This window comes from Phyllostomus discolor, chromosome 2 (genome assembly GCF_004126475.2).
Source record: "Phyllostomus discolor isolate MPI-MPIP mPhyDis1 chromosome 2, mPhyDis1.pri.v3, whole genome shotgun sequence".
Lineage (NCBI taxonomy): Eukaryota > Metazoa > Chordata > Mammalia > Chiroptera > Phyllostomidae > Phyllostomus > Phyllostomus discolor.
Window position 1 is genome coordinate 13,258,410 of NC_040904.2, and position 22,931 is coordinate 13,281,340.

The following is a 22,931-nucleotide window of genomic DNA, read 5'->3' on the forward strand; positions in this document are numbered from 1 at the left end:
GAGAATCACAGTTGCTTGGGTGGGCGGACTCGCTTGTAATGTACAGTCGAGCAGTTGGCAGGAGAGAACACTGGGTCGGACAGCATGTGGGCTCACTGCCAGCGGTCCATTATGCCACTGTGGTCTTGTTAGTGGTTTCAGCAGTTAATTTGGAAAGGTTTACAACTTCCAACATCCACCTCAGTCCTATAGGAATCTGACTAAATTTTTAAATGTCTAAGTCTGAAAGGTATTGTAGCTGTTCTTCTGTAGCCAGGTCAATGACAATGTGAGCCTCCAGATTTATTTGAAACACTCCATGCTGGAGTCAATGGGGAGAAAAAGCAGGTTACTCTGTGGGCTCTGCATTTTCATAATCAGATTCAATCCTTAAGTCTTATACGCTCTTAGGACTTAAATCTCAACAAATCGACTTTCAATAGAAAGCCTTATCATCACTGTTCAAAAACTGCTTTGTGATTTTTTCCCACTCAAAATATGATAAAACAGTATAGAGAAGAAGAGAAGAAAGTCTTGTCCAAAGTAATCATCGTAAGTGAAGGTAATTAGCTCAGCGTGAAGTTTCAGCAAAGGTTACTTCCAAAAGGCGAACTGTGCCAAAGCATTAGAAACAAGAGAATTATATCCAGCAGTAATTGGGGAATTTTTTACATTTAAAAGGAAGAGGCAAGGAAGTCTCTGCTCAGTGATTGTTCCCATTTGAATCTAGCTTATGATCACATGTGTCATAGCACACTTCGTTTGAGCACACTTTATGAACTGCCTCCATTGTGCAGTGAGGGGCAACCGCCCATGAGGAAGACCCTCCACACTCTCACCTCTCACTTACTCCCCACTTCAACCTGGTCACCGGGTTTCAGAGCTTCAATTTCCCAAACAGTCCAGGAATCCTTTCTCTCCTCTTCTCTGCTTTCCAATGAGACTTTGTCCATTAATCTGGCACAGGGAAGAGACACCACGATGGTTGCCGCGGAGATGGGAGACTGCGTGCAGGGCAGGCCATGGCCATACAAACAGCTGTGGGGTGGGGATCGGGACCTCTGCGATCTCTTTACCAGAACACGGGGTAGAGGATCTTTATTTTAGCCTCTCACAGATCTGGTTTCCTTGCCTGCAAAAAAAAGTCGGTCAGATTCTATTGCACAAAAGCATCCTTTGGGTCAAAAAACTGTACATGCAATGAAGTATTGAGAAATCATTATTACTCTCTTTAGTTCATTACATTCATACCACTGCTGTTTTTTTTTTTTTTTAAGGAACAACAGTATGAATGTAATGCATTTTATTGTTCTCTTCTGCTGAGTATGATCAAATTAATTGTTTTTCTTGTCTTGGTCTTCGATGCCTAGAAAAAATTGACCTTCAAATCTCTCTTTGCTTACAATTGCATACATGGTTCTCAAATCTTTGAAGGTGCCATTCATCATTCAACTGTAGATCCCATCACCCAGAATAGGGCCTATCACGTGATAGATATACAATATATACTGTATGTCACGAATAGTGCTGTCTAGTGGCAGCCATTTAGAATTGCAGGTATTATGACAAGAGTAAATAAAAAACTGTACTTGAACAATGATTAAAATAAAATTAAAAAAAAAAAGAGTAAATCAAACACCTCTAGGGCATGCCTGGAAAATTAAGCTGATTTATGCATGGGTCAAAACTGCTCTTCCAAATATTGCTATGAAACCAATGACATGCATGTATAATTAGCTGTCAATGACTGCATTTCGACTTTGACAGTATGTTATGGTGCGCTGAGGCTACATTGGTAGGACATATGACATAGAATCCATCCAGTATACGGAACATATCAAGTAATATAATTCAGGGAATCTTTACTCAGATTTCTGTTTTTCACTCTTATTTTATTGTATGCATTTGAATTTCGTTGAACTTGCTTGGTGAATCTAATATAAGAATTGTGCCCATATTCAAAAAAATTGATCAATAAAAATAAGTACAAACAAACCAAAGGGTACTTTTTGACTTGAATTTATCTTTAATCAATCAAATCATTTACTATTGAACTCCAGTGGAAAAAAAGTGTTACTGTGCAGGTCAGTCTATCATTTCCAACATCTTCAAGACTATTTATTAATTCTTATTGTGTATACCTCCTTGATGTCTAGACAATATAAAGATTTCTTGAAGGACTCTCACTAAATCATAAAGATGTAGCCACATGACATGGAAGAAGAATGGCCCCAATGTAACAGAAGTTGAATGCAGTCTTGTACTTTCTTGGTTCTGCTGTACTTTTTTTGGAACCTTTTCATGGGGACCTCAGAGTATATGTATGTTCCTTAGAACTGCTATTTCCACATTAAAGACTTCCTTCTGTTTTACCATGTTAATCTTGGCAAAGGAGTTGTATTAGGTGAGACTAGGTTAAGCAACATATCACACACACACACATTAAAGTACCAGAGATTTTAATGAAAAAAATTAAATAGTTTATATTTCTCTGCCGTACAAAGGGAATCCAGAGATAAGTGACTCAGGGCTGATGTAGCATCTCCATATCTGTTAAGGATGCACACTCCATGAAACTCATACCTCCTCCACCCCTAGGCAGGTTGTCCGCATGGTCTGGCAATGAGACCAGAGCTCAGCCATTACGTCCATGTTTCAGAAAGCAAGATGAGGTGAGAAAGCTGGGGAGGGAGTGGGGAAGCTCACTCTTCCCATCTTTTAAGAAGTTTCTTGGAGTCATGTCACAAAACATTTTACTTACAACTATTTTCTATCAATGTGTCACCAAAAAGACTAGTTTTAAGAGTATCTAGGAGACACAGCATTTATTTCAGATTGTCAGGTACCTAAATTAACCCACAATAGTTTTTTTATGAAAGGAAAATGTAGGGGACAGGTATTGAGGTACACACACCTCTGTCACAGGGGCAGAACCAGTGAGTCAGGGAAATGTATTATCCTGAGTATAACAGAGAAAATGATTACAAAGCCTCAAGAAAGTGGGTATGTTGAGGGAAGTTATTAGTGAGAAGGACCAGCATGAAAAAAGGCAAAGTAAACATCTTGGGCATACCTGAATTTTATAGCATGTTTTTCACAAGTAATATAGGCTTACTGGGGAAATGATATGGACTGGTGTTGCTACCTCCTACTAGCATTTACACATGAAATTGTAACAATATTTAGTAGCAATGTAACTATTTGAAATTATAATTTTTATTTAACATAAACAGAAGTACATACAGCTAGATATAGATGCAAGCACATTCTTGCTCTTTCTTGGTGAACTGCCCTGTCGGCCGAAGCACATTCCTGAATGGCTGCTTAAAGAAAAGTACAGGGGAGAGAAATGTTTCAGAGTCCTTGCACGCCTGAAAATGACTTAACGCTGCATTCACTTGTTGATCGTTTGTCTGGGTCTGGAATTCTAACGTGAAAGACATTATTTCTCAGAAATATGAAGGCATTGCTAATTGTGATCTAGAATTTGGGATTGCTGTAGAGAAAACCCATAGCATTCTAATAACTTTCTTTTGTGTGATGTTGTTTTTTATTTGTCTTTATGAAGAGTTCTAATGAGAATAAATGTCACCATTAATGTAATATTTGGACGTGAATCAAGTTGTCTTCATTAAACACATATACTTCATAGAAAGTAGATAAATGCTTTGCTATTCACACAGCAGAATAGTTTTTTAAATTATTATTTTAGATAGCCTATCTGGAGAATTATGTTTTGTATAAATACATGAATTTTAAAAGCCAGAACGTGAATGATAGGTCTACTGTTCTGGAAAAGGATCCCCTAAAGGTTTATAACTTATTTATTCACTACAATACACAAGACTACCTAACCGAATCAGGGAATTATCTCTTCAAAAATTACCCTTAAGGACATTCATAAAGAAACACTTGTCACATAGTTATTGAATTGTATATGTAAGTCTGAAGAGCCCTGAGACTTTTCAATAAATGTACTGTTTTCCTTTTCTTTTGTAGGGGCACAGCGATTGCTGGCATCGTGTTTGGAATCGTATTTATCATGGGGGTCATTGCTGGAATCGCCATATGTATCTGCATGTGTATGAAAAACAACCGTGGGCCCCGGGTGGGAGTCATCAGCACTGCACACATCAATGCCATCGCGTCCTATCCTGGTAAGCAAAATAGATTTTGAGAGATACCTCAAATTCAGCATGTCTGAACATGACCATCCTCCCAAGTCCCCTTCCCCTTCCAGCCTTTGCCATCTCCATCGGTGGCATCTCTAGACTCCTAGCTGCTCAGGCTAAAAATCTTGGACTCCTCCTTGACTCCTCTCTTTCCTTCAAACCTACATGCAGTCTATCTGGAAACCTTCTCAGCTCCGTCTTCAAAATACATGTATATACAGTATCTGACTACTCCTCACCGTACCTACTGCTCCTTCCGTGATGGGAGCCACCACCAGCTCTCACCGCCATCCCTGTGATAACATCCTAGGTGCTCCCCCAGAGCCCTCCTTGTGCCCCCAGGGTCTAGTCTCAACACAATAGCCAGAGGGACACTTTCATGATAGTGGTCACATCATATCACTACTCTGCTCAAATTCTTTAGTGGTTTCCTCTCTCTCACAGAGGAAGAGCCAACGCCAGTGGCTCTTCATTGTATCTAAAGTAAAAGACAGGTTCTTACCAGAACCTTCAAAGCAATGTATGATTTGGTTCCTCTTTTTAGTTCTTTGACTTCATTTCCTCCTACTCTCCCTCTTATCGTTCTGGCTGCACTCACGCTTTCCTGGCTGTTCCGTGAACAAACAGGGCACACACCCACCTCAGGGCTTTGTCTGAAATACTGAGTCCCTCACTCAATTCAAGTCTTTGTCCAAAGATCTCCTGAATGAGGCCTGCCCTGATCACCCTATTTAAGATTATAATGTATCCCTCCCCACAGCACCCAATCTTCCTTAGTCTGCTACATGTTTTTCCCCAGTGTTTTTAATTTTCTAATGTACCACATAGTTTACCTAATTGTTACATTTATTGTTTATTGTTTTTTTCCTCCTTCCAGAATATTAGCTCCATGAAGCAGGGATCTTTTTTTTTCCTTTTGTTTGCCACTAAATCTCAAACACATGTTATCGGGACCGGCACCTAACAGGCACTCAGCAGACAGAGCTGAAAGAATGAACACAACTCATGATGACACCTGATTTAGAGATCAGTACCTAGGGAGTTTACCCCAAAGTCCACTCTGGAGTGTATGCAGCTTTTCCTCAGTGCGAAAGCAATGCACAATTTTGAATCTCCCCAACTGACTGAGAATGTTGTTGATTAGTGCAATAATGTTAGGGTATAAGGGAAAAAATGAGGGAATTATTCTTTATTCTTCACCTCTCCTCATTTTTACCTGGGCAACCCGTAACCCAAGAGAAGAACAGAAGACAGACAGACATTAAGTGGAGAAAAAGCAAAGAGAAGTGCTCTGTAGATAACATTTCAGATACACTTTTGCTTGACCAAGAAAAGTTTAGTTAAAATTCAATTCTTAAAACAGTTTCAAATATTACTTATAAAATTAGAATAGAAAATATAAAATATTTTCATGTGAAGTCCTGTGTTTTTGGGGGAGGATTGATGTGTCTATTTCATGCGTGGAAACATGTTTTCAAAACTTTACAGTGGCTCCTCACTACTGGCAGATCACAGAGGCAGGCCACATGTTTAGTAAACGCAGGGCTCAGGAACTGAATAATGCAAGAAACACAATGAACCTCAGGGTAGAAACATTTTCACTACAAAAACACAAGGTCTTCGAAACATAATGTACTTACTTGATTACTTCTCATTTCCTTCTCAAAGACGCTAATGAAGCTTTTACTTAAAGGATGAGGAAACAGAGTAGAATTGAATGTTTTTCAAAATCTCTCATGTGTGGAAATATAAAATGTTTGTACTCACATTTTATTATTAACCCTGTGGTAATAGAGGTAACAACCCAAGTTATCTGTATTGTTGTATAGTCCAAGTGGTATAGTCCCACAGCCTGGAGGCCACAGACGTGGGTAGAAGACAATCCAGCCATTGTTGTACTAGCCCTTGGTGCAGGTTCAAGGTAGGGAGCCCCGCAGTGAACATGGTCACTCTGCACTGGGGGACGATGACCAAGAAAAGGTCATCTGCCCCCACCCCCAGCCTCTGTTGGACAGTGACCTTCTAAGATAGCTTTTTATTCCTGCCATATTGGGTAGAATAAATGGTGTCCTGTTCAATTACAATTATTTTTAAAACCACCCGTGTGAAATTAAGAATTATGTGTCAAATCTCACATTTCTACCACTTTCCAGAATTTCAGTGTAAGTGAAGGAGAGCGGTCATAGTCACGCCTTTCTAAAAAGTAAGTTTGGATTACACACACCTGAAAGAAGATAATACAGGAAGACCATAACAAAAGGCTTTGCAAAGATATAAAAATCAATGCCAACAAAATGAAAACAAGAGATTTTAATGCTATCAAGAAAACTGAGATTTGAATTGCATTATTTAGTTCCCTAATGATTGATGATGATGATAGATAGCTAGATAATAGATGATAGATAGCTAGATGATAGATAGATAGATAGATAGATAGATAGATAGATAGATGCAAACAATGGAGAAGGAGGGAAAGGCTCTTGCTAACAGAAAAATGCCAAAGGATACCTGTAAAAAGGAGTTGTGGAGTCAGAAAATTCATTATTTTTAAACTATCATAAGAAAGGTTTAGGAAAAGAATCATCAGCTAATGGTAAATTTGGGGGAAAGGTTGCTGAGGAGCAGAATATGTACATGCCCTTAAAGCACCTATTTCCAGATTCCTGTTAATTATAAAAGTGGAGAAAGCAGACACCACCTGGACCAGGAAATAAAACTTAATATCACCAAGGAAAGACATATGGATGTCTTACATCTTCGGGTGTAACTCTGAAGGTGACACAGCTTCACCTGTGCAGTATTCTGGCTGGAAGTTCAGAGCCTGAATCTTAGCATGAAAAGCTATCTGACAAACCCAAGTTGAGGAGCATTCTGTAAAATAACTGGTGTGCAGTATTTAAAATCTCTTGGAAACATTTCATTAAGAAATCAACACTTAACTTGCATTATTGAGTTGACAAATGAGGGCAACCTTATTTGGATATGCACTGAACATGGGAAGACTTTCATGTACTCATCCAAGGAGGATTTGGTGATAAGGTGCCTTCTAATTGTGCCTATTTTATTAGTGAAAAAAGAAGCAAGTCTTATGCTAAAAGTAGGTTAAGGAGGTGTTTGTAGTTAAGCAGAAAGAATGAAACAGTAATCGCAGAGAATGAAGGGGTTGTGGAATGCCCAAAGAAATGCTCAATTCCCAAGCACAGCTAATGGCCTCCACACTTAAGAATATGGTCATTCATTTAAAGTGAAATCAATTAGTATAATTGTGCATTTTTATCCTCTTACATTAAGCTCCTAGATACAGAGCTGGGGTAGTTAAAAATGGTGCATTTAATTAGGACTGGAGTCTCATCAGGCAATGCGCAAAGAGATAAGAAAGTTGACAGTAGATGCACAGAAATAATTTATCTGCTGGATCATAAATCTAAGCTGAATAAAGATATGAATACAAAAGTAAAGGTGATATCAGCTTAAATTATTATTTTTAAGTGCCATCAATAAATTGAAAATCCAGGTGAGGTTCAAGATATTTTAGAATGTGTATTCTAGAAAGATAAAGAGCAGTAGTCAGATTTACAGAATGGTAGCATTATTGGTTACACCAAGGTCAGAAAACGGTTTTTGAATACAAAAAGTCAAAGGGGCCCTGGCTGGTGTGGCTCAATGGATTGAGTGCCATCTTGTGAACCAAAGGGTTGCAGGTTCGATTCCCAGTCAGAGCACATGCCTGGGTTGCAGGCTAGGTCCCTACTCGAGGGTACACAAGAGGAACCACACACTGATGTTTCTCTCCATCTCTTTCTCCCTCCCTCCTCCTCTCTCTAAAAATAAATAAGTAAATAAATCTTTTAAGAATATATGAGACAATATATTTTAAAAAGTCAAAGGGCCTGAGAGGCAGGATTGCATGTGTTTCAAAAATAATTAAAGAAGACAATTACAATTTAGGTGTTACAAACCAATACCGTGAAGTACACAGTCTTCATGTGGTGAACTACAAGATGGGCAGAAGGCAGGAAGCTTTTATAAGATAAAAAATAAACACAAGGAAGACTAAAATAGTAGGTGATGGCCAGTTAGTTGATTTCTGGAATTTTGTTCTAAAGAACTAATTCAAAAGAAGTCTTTGTGTAGAAAGATATCTGTCACTCCATTTGTTATAATAATAATAAAAAGGTGTTAATCTAAAAACAAGGAAATGGTCATTTGAATAACATGTAGCTATTGATAATAATGTTTATGAAGAATATATAGCACAATGAAAAAGGCTATGTTATAATTCAAAGTTAAAAGCATATACCTTTTTATAGGACTACAAGGATATAAAAAACACAAATGACCAGAAGAGAATGTATAAAGTTAATATCTGTTAAATTGTGGTGAAAACATTATGGATCATTTTTCTGTTTTGAATTTTTCTAAAATAACGTTCTATAGTTTTGATATCACCATGCATCTTCCCTTTACATTTGCTTTAGAGCTGTTGGCCTGAGTGGGTGGAAAACATTAAATTTCTTCCATGAGTGTCATAGTACCCTTAAATTTTCCAAAATAGTTGTAGACAACTATAATGATATTAAGGATAAACAGCACATTTCCTCTACTGAAATGAGAAAATTGTAATACTGGGAATGAAAGAATTTCTAAGACACCATATCTCCATCTGTATCCATATGTCATTTGAAGACGACTTGACCTTTAAGGAAGAACAAATCTTCTTAGAGTTAATCCGGAATGCTAAAAATTGATACCATGAAAAGTTTACTTCCTAGAGAAACCTGATTATTGCAAGAAAGAAAGATAGCACAGTCCACAGTTATACAAGTATTATTTCAAAATGTCCTCTAGGAGCTGCTACCGTGAAAGATGCACCATGTTTATTTCACGATGGATAGTCTTCAAAATATCGCCCTTCAGCATTATATTATCACTTTGTCAAACTCCAAAGGCTGTATGACAGAAACAACACCGTTTCATACATTAGATTTTCATGTTCAACATGCAGCTGTATAAACCGTGGGGAATCTCACTGAAATGTCCTCCAGCAGTTTTTATGCAGATGGCAAAACACAAACGCTTTGTCACCCAGGCATAACCACGCACTGCGGCCTCGTGACAGAGAATGATGCAGTCAGCCTGTAGAATCCTGCGGTGTGTGCCTCTCACGTGGGAGGCAGGGAAAGGCTTCCATATAAAAACAACTTAAAACCACATGCTTGAAAGAAACAGTTCAATGGCTATCCAGCTGTAACTTCCTACTTTTCATGGAGGCTGCATTTCTGGGCTTGGAGGAAGTTTATTATAAATCTGTTTGTCTCAGCCCTCCTAGACATAATGAAGCAAAGGAGTGGGTGTACCACAGAGGGAATGTGTGTTTAGATTCCACAGGAGTAATTCCATTTTGTTGTAGAAAACAAAGCTCGGCATAGCCCAGCCCCCACAGGTCCACAGCAGCCATGGAGAAGCTGTACACATCATCGCTGCTTTCTCTACAGAGCTCCGTCCTCGGGCAGGAGCCCACAGCCTGCTCAGAGCTCCAGAGACCTGCAAAGCCTCTGCTGCCCACGGAGGACATCCCACCTTGTTCTGTGTCTCCATCTTCCTCTTTCCTTGAGTGACTCACTTCTGCTTCCTCACATCCCTCAGTCTAGGCGGATCAGCAAATGGTTCAAAGCATTAAACTCCTCATAAAGTTAGCCAACTTAAGGGGACCCAGAGGAAACAGGGTTTGTGTTTGCAAATAGGATGAAGCCCAGTGTTCGCACATGCATATCAATCAGAACACTGTCATAATCTTGGTGATACAAGCACATTTTAGAAGACATCTTAGAAAGAAGTATGTTGAGATGTCACATGTTCTTTCTTCCCATTCTAATGTTAAGAGCCTGGCCTTTTGGGGTTTTTTGTTTGTTTTGGGGGGTTTTGGTTTTAGCATTGTTATGACACCAGTCTTGTGATTTAGTCTCCATTCACAGTAGCAATTAAACACATTAATTCCGAGTAGAATCGTGATCTTGATGTCGATTCAAGTACTGGCAAGTCATCAGGGGGCTTGCTGAGGCTCTGCTCAGATGTTGCAGAATGACTGGGTTCTTAAGGACAGGGTGCACTCAAGGGGTACCTGTCTTCGAACCCTAGAGATTAGGTTGAGATCACTACATAAAAGCCATCCATATGTAGCGGTAATAAAGCGTATTAAACGTCATTTCAAAACACACTGCATATATTACAATAACAATTAAGACAACTTTTCACATAAGATTCACAAAACTAAATGTGTCAACCTTATTCACAAACCAGCTTGTCCCTCCCCCGCTTTTATTTCTAATTCTTATTCTTGTAATGGCTCCATGACCGTGCTGGTTATGGGAGCCCAGTACTGAGTGCCCAGTACTTCGACACCTCCTTCCACTCTCCACACCTTCCTCCACGCCCAGTCATGACCTAAGTGCTCTGCTGCCCCGAGGGCTCTTATGATTCCCACCTGATCGCCCCACTGCTATGAGTCCCTTATAATTCCTCACATAACTCTTACATTCTCTCGCCTTTTCCATGGTCCACCTCAATCACCCCAAATTCACCCCATATTCACTAGCATATTCAAAAAAATTTTCTGATAGTTGTACATCACTCACTGCTTATATGATTTTCAAAGCCCGCCATGATGATAGTACCATCAGATCCCTTAATGTCTTTCCCTCTTCTCCCCTCCATAGAGTTTTTTCTTTGAATAAAAATGCTCTCCTCTGTCTGGTATTTTGCTCAAACTTGAATTACCCCCTAGCCTCTTCTCTCTCTGCTCGTCAACACCAGATTGCCAAGAAACACCCTCAGCCACCAACCCTAAATACTTTGGCCAATCGCACCACTTTTTATAGTACTCTTCCTGGTAGGTAGGTGTGCCCCTGAGGCCTGATAAAACTCAGAGTTTTGCAGGCAAAAATTATGTCCCTGCCCAAAGCACCCAGTGTGGTAGCATCAACATGGAGGGCACTCAAATATTGGCTGCCTGCCTGATGCCCTTCTCCTTTTCTTTTTCAGTGGCACCACCCCCCTACAGTTATGACCACGAGATGGAATACCGTGCAGAACGGCCTCCCCCCTACTCCCCGACCCCACCGGCTTCCACACAGAGGTCGCCACCCCCTCCTTATCCTGGACACGCAAGGAAATAATCCTTCTCCTCCCAGAACAGAATATGTGCCAGCCACAAATCTTGCCCAGAATCAAATGCCTCTGCTCAGAAACAGACAGGAAAGCATTGCTGGAAGGAATCGTCTTTTGGGTCAAACAATGTGTCAAGTGGAATGTCCAGGCTAAGAGACGCAGAGTTTTTAACCTTTCTCAGAGCTGACCCCACCTGGAGTATTATGTGTGGTTCACTGGAACCACATTTAAAGAGACCTACTAATTGATGTAAGCACATGCAGAGGAGAGTAATGAAGACAGATAAAATATCTGAAAGGGTTGTTGCAGTACTGGTTCTGGAAAAGAGAAGGTTTCTGTGATACAGGGAAATAGCCTGGACCACCCGAATAAACCATGTATTCTGTATTCCATGTAGCTTTAAGAGTCAGAACTAGAATTGTGTATTCTTTCTTTCATCAATAAATGCTGATCAAGTGCTTGAGAACCTACTCTGTGCCTTATACCACTGGAAGCACTGGATGGAAGTTATGGGGACTTTAGTTTCAGTGTCAGAAAGGGCGATTGGAGCTCTCGGGAAGCTCCCCGTTACCCATACTTCAGGCAGGACCTGGCTGACTGTCTGTCACAGACACGCTCCAGAAGGGACCGCCAAATTAAACGGTTGAAGGGCCCAGTGGACCTCAGAAGTTCTGCTCATGTTTTATGTAGATACGGAGTAAATTTCTATGCCTCCAAAGATGGAAACTTCTACAATAGTTCAATCGCGTCTATTTACTTTGAAAGTTAAAGCAGAATCAAAGGGATTCAAAGTTGCTCAAAACCAAGAAATCTTCAAGGGATAGTGACTGCCACCTAAAAGTCATCTGACTTTACTCCTTGTATTATGACAAAGATTATGCCAACGGTGAAAACAAGTATCAAGTTCCACAAGCAACAAATTCTTCATTTCAAACTAAAATATTAGATGCCAAATAATTCCATTTTTTCTACAGGAAGTAAAATCTCAGAACTCGATCATGAAAATATTACAAGTTTACAAAAAGAAGAGGGAAAGAGGGAAAATGAAGTTTGGATTCTGTTCTATGGAATTCTTTTCATCGGTAGCTTAGAAAAATTTCTGTTTCTCTTTCATATATTTTGATAATCTCGTCCCTTGGAAAAGTTACACATTTATGGAAAGGTTAAGATATCAACATTAAATCGTGTCTTTTGCCAAAATCTAAATGTTATAAAGTGCCTATCTTTGTGTGTAAAAGTTATTAATAAATAAATCTAACATGCCATGTTCTTCTGCAAGTGACCTTAACATTTATGTTGGATCTTTCATGTACTTAAAATTTACACTGAGAAAATATTGGGAAGAGATGAGTCATTTTTTGTATCACTTTGCAACTAATCTAAAATGTTTACGCCAACACCATCATCATAATTCTGTGAAATCCCCAAACAATACTATGAATTTTGCTGGATAAAACAAAAGAAATACCCTAAGGTATAAACTATAGTTCTCTCCTTATAGCTAGGAAATTTAGTAGCTAATACAAGTAGCATATTTTACTTACAAATACACTGATCTGACGGAAATACAGTTTGACTGCCAGTGAGATCTAAACGCTAGATTTGTTTTGAGGGACTTGCTTGGTTTTTAGATACTGATCATTTTCTTACTTATGAAGATGCAGTGCATTCAAGAGCTCCAGCCTATTCCAGTGACCGTGATTTTAGCACAAATGTAACAGTACCTATGCTTTAATTTATCTTCCTTCCGCAAGTGTGATCGGCCCCGTCCACACTGCAACTGTGCAGCTCCAAGTGCCAGGGTCCCTATGACTTTCAGAATTTTGGCTGCAGTGCACCATATATTTCTTAAGAAAAACAGAGAGGAAAAGACCAGTGGAAATTGAATTCTCATCATCTTCACCATCGATAAACATTTATTACATACCTCTTACATTCTGCAAACATTACCCACATAGGAGCCATTTCAGTTCACACCATCTCTCTTTTCTGGGTTGTTTTAAGGCCTCCTGGAAGATATATCACAAACCCATAGACCTACAGTAGATGACCATTTTTATTATCTGTACTTAGTGACACAATAGCATAGATGTGCACATTGCCAGTATACATTTTCGGAGTTCACTGATTATTTTCATTGATGCTACATCTTGGGGGGACGGGAGATAGTATATGATGTGAAACCTTTGAACGATGGTTATTTAAAAACCAATGTATTTGCTGAGGCCAACATGTTTACAATAAGCAATAAAAGGAAAGAACCCATTTTAGCGAGGGCTGTTATTTTAATCGTCTTGTGTCCGTTTCATTTCGCCCCCTCTTCCTGCTGACGCAGCCTCATTCCCCCGCGCAGGAAAGCAGGACTGGAGCCAGATCACCTTTGGTTTGAATCCTGTCTCCTGCCTGCGTGATGTGAGACAGGCCCCTTCGTCTCTCTGAAATGCAACTTTCTTCTCTGGAGAACGTAAACCACAAAATGGGCCTCATTCATCGGGTTTGCTGAAGATCGGGTGGATGATGCAAAATGCAAAGTATGGTCTTGGCACATACGACACGTTCTATAAATATTAGCCAGCAAATAAATTAACAAAAGAAGAACATAAGGATGACAGCCTCTGGATCTGCGCTAGCCAACACATGAGCCACCAGCTACATATGGTTATTGAAATGTAAATGAATTAAAATTAAACTAAATGACACATCCAGTTCCTCAGTCTCGCTAGCCGCATTTCAAATGCTACACAGCCTCGTGTCGCTGGTGGCAACCTCCCTGGGCAGTGCTGCTCTGGAAACCCCCTCTAGGCGAAACCCAAGGAGGCAGCAGGGAGGAGTTGAAGAGCAAGCCTCTCCCGTCACCTTATCCAGGGGTGGACTTTGTCCATTAATGGTGATGTCTGTCACAAATACCTGTGAAGAGGCCACTGCTCTGGAAGCAAACCTGTGCTCCCATGAGCAGTGAAAAACCCACTCTGGGCTAGGGGCGGGGAAGCTCTTAACAACAGCTAATGAGTTACAGGGCCGAATCTAGATGAGAGACCCTGCACCTGGCCCAGGAGCCAGTGAGACAGAACCACAGCCTGTTCTCAGCGTCTCATCAGTCCTGCAGCTGCCCTGCTCAGCCCTGGAAGCCATGACGGGAGTGTCCGGGGCCACCCACGTCTCCCTAAGGTGTGGGGCAGCAGAGCATTCTTCTATTATTTCATAATCCTGTTGCCACCATCACAGGAAAGCTCCACTGTCCGCTCATCCACCCTACTCCCGACTTGTTTAGCCGGACCCAGTTGGACTACTGGGGCTGTAGCTGGGGTAATCCAGCGCACACCACACTGTCGTGAGTCCAGCAAATGCTGGAGCTCTGGGTGCTGTTTTATTTTTAACCTAATTAAAACAACCTAACGCCAGAACAGCAGAGAGATGTGATCATCTTACTAATCAGCAGAGAGGCTGCTAAGGACCACCAGAATCTTAAGCAGAACCTGGTGGAAATGGTTCCCTTTTAATTTTTGCATCACAGACCCAAGCCACAAGCCACGTAACTGAACTGCTCAGTGCTCTGCTGGCCCAGCCCCTCTGTGTGGCATCGTTCAGTGGGAACTGTGGCAGGGCCTCCAGAAAGGAAAGTGATAGAACTAGGGTTAGAAAGATCTTACAGGTGGTCCTCATTGCCACCCTTGTCCCAACCCTGCCCTTGCCTCTTATGACTCATTAATGCAGAGGAAAGAAGTAAGACTTCTGAATAAGAGAGACTTGGGTTTCTCTCGTATCTCTGTCGCCTTCTCGCTATGCTTTCTGAGCCAACTAACTGCACTTCTGTAATCTCAGTCTACGCAAAATACGTGAACTTGGCCAGGTCATCACAATGATTGGAAACAGCATGTGTAAGAACCCTCCTCATAAAAATTCTCTCTGCGTTGGTGACTCTGACAGACACAAATATATATACTATTTCCTTTCCAAACTTTGTGGCCTGTCCCCAAGCCCCACCACTTCTTTATTTAAGCAGGTGTAATAGTTATCCATTGCTGTGTAACAAACTACCTGAAAACTTAGTGGCTAGAGACAATGACAGTTATTGTCTCATATTTTTACAGAAACTAGCATCTACGTGTGGCTTAGCTGAGTCCTCCAGCTCTGGGACTGCACAGGCTGCGGCCATCTCAGCGTGCAGCTGAGACAGGATCTGCTCTCGAGCTCGCTCACGCGCTTGGTCATTGACGGTGTTCTGTTCTTTGCAGGCTTTAGGCTGAGGCCTCATTTATTCCCTGGCTCCTGGCCAAAGACCACCCTCACTTTCTCACCATATGGGCCTCCCTGTAGGACAACTCCAAATATGTCAGCTTGCTTCCCCAGAGCAAGCAAGCAAACAGAGCCTAGAATGAGAGAGTGTGCCAGCAGGGCTAGCAAGAGGGGAGGCACTTTGGCTATGTTCTACTCCTTTGAATCAGGTTACTAGGTCCAGTTTTCACAAAAGGGCAGGGGGTTACCCCAGCGCACAAGTACCAGAAGGTGAGAGCACTAAGAGCCATCTCAGCAGTCGGCCTACCGTCGCAGGGAAATTTCCCCTCATTCCCCCAAAGTCCATCATTTGGAGTTTAGGCAATCCCCCCTCTAGTAAGGGTGTACCAGCTCAACAGCTGAGAGAGTCCAAGGACCAGGTGTGGCTGTGATCGAATTGCTTCTAGTGCGCTGACGGGTAGCATGGAGCCAGCGGCTTTCACAGGGCCGTGCTGGCTGAGCCGGTGCCTCGTTCCTAGGAAACACTGAAGATGACACAGAGCCTCTGTGTTTCTCATGAACTTCATTTCCGAGCCTCCCTAAAGCACGTTGCATTTTGGCCAGGAACGAAGTATGCCACACACCTTATAAACAAGTCTTAACGTAGTCCCGGTTCATTCCAAAATATTTAATCTTCAAGAAAAGAATTCCAAAACAAGTTTCCAGAGGAGTGTTCATTGGATCAAGTTGCTACCTCACCCAGAATTCCTTCACTAAAGATGGAAAACGAACCCGAGGCCATGTTTGGAACTGCAGAAACATGCTGGGAATGTTTGCCTTCTCTGGGTACATTAAACATAATTGGTTTTTAAAACATTGTTCCGAGTCAGGCTCTTTGATTCCTGTTTCTGCTCCATTCCCCTTCTCTAACCCTGTCAGGAGTGGCATCTGAGTGAGCACCTCCTGCCGCTGCGTGGTGTGAAGAGGAGGCAGGGGAATCGTTTTCTGGATCACATTGGGTCGCGGGCAGTAAGTGAGTAAGGGCTCTCATAGTGTTTCCATCGCCTGAAAGATGGATCATTTACATTTTTCCTTACGAAAATCCAAAGAAAACCAAGGGATCTGATTCTCCCATTTTTGTATCTTATTGTAAGTTAGTGTCTTCATTATTGCACATCTTGTATATTATCTTCTTCTTGGTCTGGGAACAACTTGGAAGCCGTTCAGTAGTTGGATGCCTTCTGCTTTGCCTGTGAACACGCATCTGGAGGCCCGCCCCTGGGTGTCTCACCGCCACCTGCACACACAAGACAAACTTCTGCATCTGCTGGCCTGGGAATAGGCCTCTCGCTCCTTCTGTAGCTTAAGGGCTTGTACTCTGAGGAGAGGTCTGATCATTTTTTCCAGTCAGAATCCATGGATTCTGGGGGGAAGAGAGGCATAAAAGGACTAAATAATAATGGAAAAATACAATAAAAATTACATTTTAAAAACATTTAATGGATTCCACCTCTGTCCTTTTTGCACCTATTTTGTTCCACTCTTACATGCCTTGTCACAGATGTGCTCTGTGTCTGTCTCCCCCATGAGATCGCAAGTTTTTTGAGAACTAGGACTCTCTCTTGGACATTTGTAATGCCCAGTGGGGAGCTAAATGATATGTGGAATACGAAGTAAATGATTGAATATATTAAGTCAGCAAATCATAGTTGATACTAAAGAATGTTAAAATAACTTGAAGAATTAGAGAAAGACAGTTTATAGCGAGCAGCATATTCTAAGTGTGGTCCATAATCCAAGAGGTGGGCTAGAGAACTGAACAAAAGGGGGATGATTTCTTGGTTTATAACGGATGATGCCTGTCCACCCAGACACAGCTGGGTTGTGTCATTAAACACAGTGTTAACACACGTCCACGCAAGTAAGTGAGTGTGCTCATCTGGACAGACTCGCATACTGACAACAAGACAAAGTGCCGGTTTGGGAGAGGCCCTTTTATAATTCTTCAGATCAAAAATCAGTTTATTTTTTACATGGAAAGACTACCAACCAAATATCAGAGAAGAATTGCCTCCTAAATCACATTTCCATAGCAAGGATTCTAATGTAATTTCAACTTCGGAGGCAGTGTCCGAAGGATTCACTGAAGACATTTAAATAAGATGCCATAGTTTCCACATTGCAATTTCTTTGGGGAATGTCCAGAAAACACCAGTGAATACCCTGAAGTGAAACAAAAAAAGACTAACACTGTTGGAAATGGCTACAAGCTGTTGTGCTATTATTGTTTAATATGTACAAAGGGCAAAAGTGCATTTCTTGAAGTTATGAAAAGCAGTAATATCATTGCAAAAGGCTGGTTCTTAATGGAATCATCCCTACAAATATGTTTCCTTAAATCATAATAATCACAACTGTGTTTTGGGAGGGGGTGGCGGAGGGAGGAAAGGGTTGGTGCCCTGAGCTGTTCTAAACACTGCCCATTTCATTACATTCCATCTTCCAGTTTCATGATGTGTTATTATCTCCCCATTCTGTTGGTTTAGAAATTGTAAGTGCATCACTTCTTGATCCTAAAAAAAATCTTTCAGTGAGAATAAACTTTTAATGCTACAGAGAAATATCTTCACATTTCCTCATGGCCTGGAAGAGCTCCCCGTGGCTCTCCTGGAGCTGACTGTGACACCACTTTTCCGTGGCTTCATGTCCAGGCGGACTATTGCACGTTTGGACGAGGTTCATGACTCACGTTCTAGCTCTTCACCTTGTCCTACTGCAGCAGTTCATCAGGTCCCCATCAGTGCCGGTGTTTGCAGACAGCACGGATGAGACAGAGAGTAGAGGGATGCTTCCCATTCTGCTACAGCACCTGGCCCCAGCAAACAACTGCACCCAGTTACCTTCCAGCTCATGACCTTTTCCAGTGCAGAAACCACTGCAAATCTTCCGTGGATGCTCTAGATTTCCGCTTGATCAGAGCAAAACAGTGAGTCCGTAGTTATGGGAAAGGGATAAGGAAGGGGTGCTCTGCAAAAGGATGTGAAGTTTTAATTAATTTCAAAGGGACAGTCCTGAATGTTGGTAAACATGAATGAAAATTTCAAAAATTGGTGCCTGCATTGTACATATCTCCGTAGAATTGGTTGTTGGTTTTCTGTTATACATTGTTTTAGAAACTGAAGATTTCTGCAGAATTTTTAAAGAAAAAATTTGGAAGCCATAAAATGTTAGACTAGACAATAATAATATGGTAGGATACTTAAGAAAGAATTTGTAAATGGGAAAAAAGTTAATAGTAGCCTTCCAGATAATTCTGTATAAACAGTAGAGTTCTATAGTAATGAAGAATAAAATAGTTTTTGCCCAGCACAAAGCCATGTATACATGAATGTCAAAATTAAAATATTTATGAAGTCAGTGTTTCTCCAGCCACAGCAATCTAATAAATAATAATATTTCTCCATCTTGGGTCTTATTTGCTACTGGAAGCAGGACTTCCAAGCTCCTGCAATGCACAACCGATATATATGGGAGTCTCCAGAAGGTGTTTCTTAAGGCCTCTCAGTTACCAGGTTCCATCTTCCGGGGTTTTTTTTCCCAAGCTTTCCTTCACTGATGCCATTGGCTAAGCATGCACCTCCCACTAGACTGCATGAGGGTCGCTTGCCACAGCTGTACTGCTGAGAACCGCCGTTAAAATGTGTGAATTGGTTTGCTGTGCCCAGCCACCAGTATCCCTGTCACTGCAGGAGCTCTCATGTTACAATGTCACTACCGCAGGGCAGAGCCATCGTGGAGCAAGCTTAGGATGTTGTGTCTGCCTCCAGCTGTGCTTGAAAGCCTTTGGCTGCAGATGCCAGTAGAACTGGGACACACACGCCCCTAGGCCTGGGCCACTGAAAAGGTAGAGTCTCCTATATGGCAGGGCTTCCAGCGTTCTCTCCATTCCCCAGCAACCCAAGAGAATGTTGCACTCTGAGCTAAATGGGAAAATACCTCTTTTCCTATTACTGAAGACATTAGGCTCTTAGCTGCAATACTTCATGTTCCTAATATCTCAGGGTCTATTTTCCCAAAACAGTGCTTTCAGCTTTGACATAATATCCTGTCCTGTTCTTCAGACTTAGACATGGGTCTATAAGGAAAGAACTTGAAGACAAATTGTACTCTTTTTATAAGACAATTAACTCATCTCTATACATTGGAACATTTTATGGGAACAATGTACATGAACCCTATACGTGAACCCTGCCCAGGAGGCTTGGAATCTCATGCAAGTAACCCCTCGGTGGACCTGCTCCATCATTCAGTCTTTCAGACGCACGGGAGTGAGCAGTTGAGCTCACCGTGGGCAGCTGCTTTCTGCACCACACACAGTACGATGGCTTCAGTCACCAACCCGTTCGTCCCAGGAAATTGTGAGTAGCCATAAAGTAGCGCTACACTGTTTTTAGCCAAATCCAAATGAACTAAGCAAATAATTTTAGCAAACTACCTAGATGGATGTTATTTCAAGTTTTTATGTGAATTGACTGTCATTTTGACTATAGACAAGTTCTTAAAAATATTTCAGTAGAAACCAAAATAAGAGCCGATTGTCTCTCCATTATATAACAATTTTCAAGCAAATATATGGTAACCTAAGACACAAAAGTGTGGTGTGAGCAAAGTGTATTAAAGCTTTCTGTTTTGCATGCCTTCCCCCTTGCCCTTTCAGGTCCAATTTCCACCCCTTCCCCTCCATCTCTGCCCCAGGAGTCACGCTACGTAACCTGCATGGATGAGCTCCCTCGCTTATTGGGCTTCTGGTGGAGTTTGGCCAATAGGGAGCCAACCCAGGAGATCAGAAGGAAGATGGAAACTAAGGATAGAATAATCACTGGGAAAATTTGGGGGGCTCTGCCTCTCAAACAAAAGTCTCAATGCCCATAGGATGCCTTTTCCAAACAGCTATTTCTGTTAACTCTCTCCTCTGGCTCACTCAGGCCAAAGGCTGGGAAAGCTTCCCCACTGACACTAGCCTGGGGATCTGCCATACCCCTTGTAGTTTCCCTCAACTCTGTCCACACGGTTCGGTACGCTTTCTTCAAATGACTCGGTTTGCGTGTGCCATTCATCTGTTGGCCTGATTAAAATACTCATTCTTAAAAAAATGTCTTCATGTGGGTCATTTGATAGAATAGACCAGAGTCTTTTCTCAACTTCCCTGGGTTTCATTACAAATTTGTTTGACAGAGTAAGTTGGAAACCTGAATTCTAGTCTCGGCTCCATCGCTAACCAGCTCCAGGACAATGCAGGATTCTCCAGAGCCACTATGCTCTTAAAAACAAAATGAAGGTGTGAGGCTGAATGATCTCTGAGGCCATTTTTTTAGCTCTGTGATGCTATGAGGGACTAATAAAGTACCACATGGCAGCTCTCCGAAATGAACATGCCAATGAAAAGGTTCACATAGACTCAGAGCTATAAGGCACCATAAGAATATTCTTATGTAACACTATTAATTTTTTAAGTGAGAAAATAGACACCGAAGAGAGAAGAGGTTTGTTCACAGTCACTGGGGGTGAGCCACCTCGGGGCCATCAGCAAGACCCTGATGCCTGTGCTCTTATCCACCACGTTGTGCCGCTTCTCTGCGCAATTGTCGGTGCGGGTTGTTACTGGCATGCTCTTTTCAACCTCAGGACCTTCGCATGCGCTGATCCCTGTCTTTTTCACTGTTCAAGTTTTAGTTTAAACACCAAATCATCAGGGAAGGCTTCTCTCACAACCTGATTTGAGTAAGTCACCAACTACCCATGACCTGTACTCTGCATCAATATTTCCCGTGTTGCCTTATTCCATGATGTAATTAAATATTGTTTGTTTCCTTGCTTCCATCCTGTCCCCCTTCTCCACTGGCCTGCAAGCTCCCTGAGACCAGGGACCTGCCTCTTTCATGTAGAACTCTACACCCAGCACCCAGTGGGGCACCTGGGGCAGCCAGGCACTCAGTAAATGTGTATGTAGAGTTCATTGTTCAGTGTGTTTTCCAGAAGCACAAACCAAGGTTTAGAATATAGTCGCCCAAATGCTTTAATAAGAGAAAGGTTAGATTGAAACCCAGAGTTCTTAAATGGGAAGTGACCATCTCAAAAATCTATCCTTTTTCCCTTCTACTTCATGTCTATACTACTTCCCCTAGTGGGCATGATTCCCAATGAGGGCTGGTATCACCACCACCACCAGAGACAATCCCATTAAACAGAGACTCATCCTGCCCCAAATGCCGCAGGGGCCAGAATTTTTCCTCAGATTTTCTCACCTGTGGTACCTCAGATTCCACCCAAAAGATAAAAATTTGTAATTCCAGGAAGTGTGATTAATTTTGAAATGTTTTAGATAGTTAACGACCCTAACTCATGCCATTAGCAATGAATTGCTCCGCTTCCTGTGCTGGTCTAAGGAATAAGGGAGTACTAGTAAATGTTCCACCTTCCTTCTCTTCTTCGAACTTCAGTCACCGGCGGTTAAACAGCAAGAGCATCTCAAGTGGCGTTTTGGCCCCTCTCACTGCAGTTTTGCTTTGACAGCTATGCGTCCCCCAAGTAACGGCCTCATGTGCCTGCCTTCCAGGGATTAATGCAAATATGGGGATATATTTTTACCTGACAGCCACCTGCATTCTATTCTGAGCGAAGCTGTGTTTTATTGTTGGTGAAGAGGCACACTCGTGGAGGCATGAGTTGCTGGAGGATGAATAATTGATATTGGACATGAGTCCTTTTTATGGTCTCCATTTGTTAAGGGAAAATCCAATCAGGCAGCGCGGGTTTTGTGTCACTGGCTTTGAAGTATATGTCTTTGGAAATACAAACATTGGCGTTTTACACGTCCTGAGAATGTATGTAAGTCAGGCCCCATAACTGTGAGATAGCATTAAAATTAAAATAGTAGGAGCTACATTTCTACTTATAGTAAGAAAAACAAAAAAAGAAAATTACTCAAATGAATCAATAGATATGATGGCATCACCGGGCCTAAGTTTAAAAATAAAACAAGGTTAATAGATTTCACAGTAAAAAGATGATAACCTCTTCCTGGCAAGTTACCAGAAAGTAAGCCCAGAGCATTTGTGGGCACACTCTTTAGAATCCCTTTCGTTCACTTATTCATTCACGCATTAGGGCATTTATTCCATCAACAGACTTTTATTGACAACTTATTTTGTGTTAGACACTAAATGCTGGCATTGATAGCAACGAAGAAAATGGTCATGGCCCCTTGACTCATAGAGATTGCGGTTGTCTCTGTGTACTGTACATAAAAAAAAAGAAAGTCACTACAAAATAAATGTATCAGATTCAGTTATGGGAAGTGCAGTGAAGACACATCAGTCCGAGGTGCAGCCTCAGACA

General features: G+C 41.5%; 1 protein-coding gene across 1 annotated transcript in view; it reads left to right on the forward strand.

Moving 5' to 3' along the window:
• Nucleotides 1–13,594, forward strand: part of CYYR1 (cysteine and tyrosine rich 1) — an 87,288-nt gene extending 73,694 nt beyond the window's left edge. Inside the window, exons 3-4 of the mRNA XM_028505026.2 lie at nt 3,979–4,136; nt 11,193–13,594. Of these exons, the coding sequence (XP_028360827.1) occupies nt 3,979–4,136; nt 11,193–11,326 (292 nt within the window). The 3' untranslated portion in view covers nt 11,327–13,594. The remainder of the gene's footprint in view (nt 1–3,978; nt 4,137–11,192) is intronic.
• The last annotated feature ends 9,337 nt before the right edge of the window (nt 13,595–22,931 follow it).